At 54.1% G+C, this 2,116-nt stretch overlaps 1 protein-coding gene across 1 annotated transcript; it reads left to right on the top strand.

Moving 5' to 3' along the window:
• The first annotated feature begins 460 nt into the window (after positions 1-460).
• LOC136538012 (uncharacterized) lies at positions 461-2,103 on the top strand. Its single transcript, XM_066529995.1, has 2 exons — positions 461-655; positions 751-2,103. The coding sequence occupies exon 2, from the start codon at positions 797-799 to the stop codon at positions 1,715-1,717; it is 921 nt and encodes a 306-aa protein (XP_066386092.1). The 5' UTR covers positions 461-655; positions 751-796; the 3' UTR covers positions 1,718-2,103.
• The last annotated feature ends 13 nt before the right edge of the window (positions 2,104-2,116 follow it).

Below are 2,116 nucleotides of genomic sequence, written 5' to 3'. Positions count from 1 at the left end.
AGGTCTACATAGTTACATTCTTTCTTAGACATGGTTTGAAATCTAGAATTACATATTTTTTAGGACCGAGGAAATGTATTCTAAATCAAAACTAGGTAGTATACAATTCCAGGCAAAAAAAAAAACGAGACACGCAATAGTATTATGTCAGGAAATTATAGGATTGGACATAACACCTGGCGTAGGCCATCATCCAAGCCAAGTTCCCCTTCCTCTCGAACCAATCAGACGAGTGCCTCGTGAAGTCGTGATATCGTACTACACCAGCAGGTTGCCCAGCACACCACTACACCAACGAGACTGCTGCACCGCAAGGTAGGTTTCGCCGCAGAGGCGCAGACCGGCGGCGTCAGCTCTCAGCTGTCACACTCACACCCGAAACCCGCATGTGCCGTTGACCGCCGCCATTTCCTCTCTCGGCCCAAACAGCCACCAACAAGACACGGCCCAGGCTCCCCTCCCTGCACCGCGCCCCATACACCCGCGCCCGCTGACACTCCTCCCCGCCAACCACCCTTCGCGTCGCCCACGACCCGTCGTACACCCGGTCCTCCCTCCTTTGCTGACTTCGTTCCCCTCCCCGTCCCCCGTCCCCCGATCGCGCAGCTACGGCGGAACCCTAGCGACGAATTCCCTGCCGAATCGAGGATTCCAAGTAAGTTCTGCTCCTCCTTGCGCTCCATTCTGCCCCAATTTGTTCGGGGCCGTGCTGGTTCGGTTAGATCTGAGCATCCGGGTTTGCATCGTTAGGGTTCCGACCGCGGGGACCGCGGGAGCCGCATTCCGGGAGCGGGTGATGGCGACCTGCCGCAAGATGGCGCGCGCCGACGTTGCCGAGCTGAAGCAGCACCTGGTGAAGCGGCTGGGCCGGGAGCGGGCGGCCAAGTACTTCGCGCACCTCACCAGGCTGCTGAATCTGAAGCTCACCAAGGTGGAGTTCGACAGGCTCTGCGTCTCCACCATCGGCAAGGAGAACATCGCGCTGCACAACGCGCTCATTAGGGGGATCATAGGCAATGCTCTGTCGGGGGTGCCTCCGCCCAGCCGGCAGGCGGTGACGGGGCAGTCGGGCACCACCACCGCCCCGAGTGGGCAGTGCGTCGGCGTCGTGCTGCCGGTGGTGGGGAATGTGGGGGCAGTGCTTGATTCGGGTGATGGTCAGCTGGCGAGGGAGCAGGGGGCGCCGGTCGGGAAGGTGGTGTCCGTGGAAGATGGGGAGGAGGTGGAGCAGGTCAGGTCTGCTCCGTGCGTCCAGAGCCGGAGCCCGATAACAACGCCATTGGGGATTTCAGTCGCTGGCGGCAGTGGTATGAGGGTAAGGAGGAGGTTGGATGATCCAGTGGCGTCATGCTATGATTCTGGACATTTGCTGGATACGAGTTCTCTGTGCGAGGGTTTGCAGCGGCGGCTGCACAGCAACGGCACTGGAGTGACGGTGCAAGCCGTCAATGCTTTGAATTGTGGATTAGATGAGTTGTTGCGAAGGTTGATTAAACCGTGCGTGGATTTGTCGAGGGTAAGAGCCAGCAGTAGAAGAATTAGCAAAGTCAATGAAAGGTTTGCTGGTAGAATGAATTCGTTGCAACAACCAAATCAGGGTCACTGTACAACGTTGCAAGATTTTGCAGTTGCTGTGCAATCTGATCCACGTTTGCTTGGTCCAAATTGGCCCACACAAATCGAGAAGATACAGTCAATGTCATTTGGAGGAGAGTGATACATAGTAGCCTGTTATAGCTGATGAACTTCTCTAAAGGGGATGCTGTTTGCTGCCATTGAAGGAAATGAAGCGGCAGACCAACAACAGGGCTACAAAATCTGAGTATTGCAGTACTCACAAGCAAGAAATACCAAGGCCCAACAGGTGAACAAAGGGAGATGCAACAGACAGTGTAGCATAAATTCTTTCTTGGGAACATATAGCCCGTTGATAATAAATTGAAGAATCAATAGGGTTGGCTGATGTCCAGGTCAAGCTGAGTAACTCGTCGACAAACATATCCTCAGCTCTTGGCACAAAAAACATGTTCTGATAGTATTAGAGATTTGTTGTGATGTTGTAATAGAGCATTTTCCCCTTATTACAGACTTAAATGGAACCATTTTTCGCAGTGAT

The sequence above is a fragment of the Miscanthus floridulus genome, chromosome 2 (genome assembly GCF_019320115.1).
Source record: "Miscanthus floridulus cultivar M001 chromosome 2, ASM1932011v1, whole genome shotgun sequence".
Classification (NCBI taxonomy): Eukaryota; Viridiplantae; Streptophyta; class Magnoliopsida; order Poales; family Poaceae; genus Miscanthus; species Miscanthus floridulus.
Note: the sequence above shows the minus strand (reverse complement) of the source record. Positions and strands in the feature narration are given on the sequence as shown.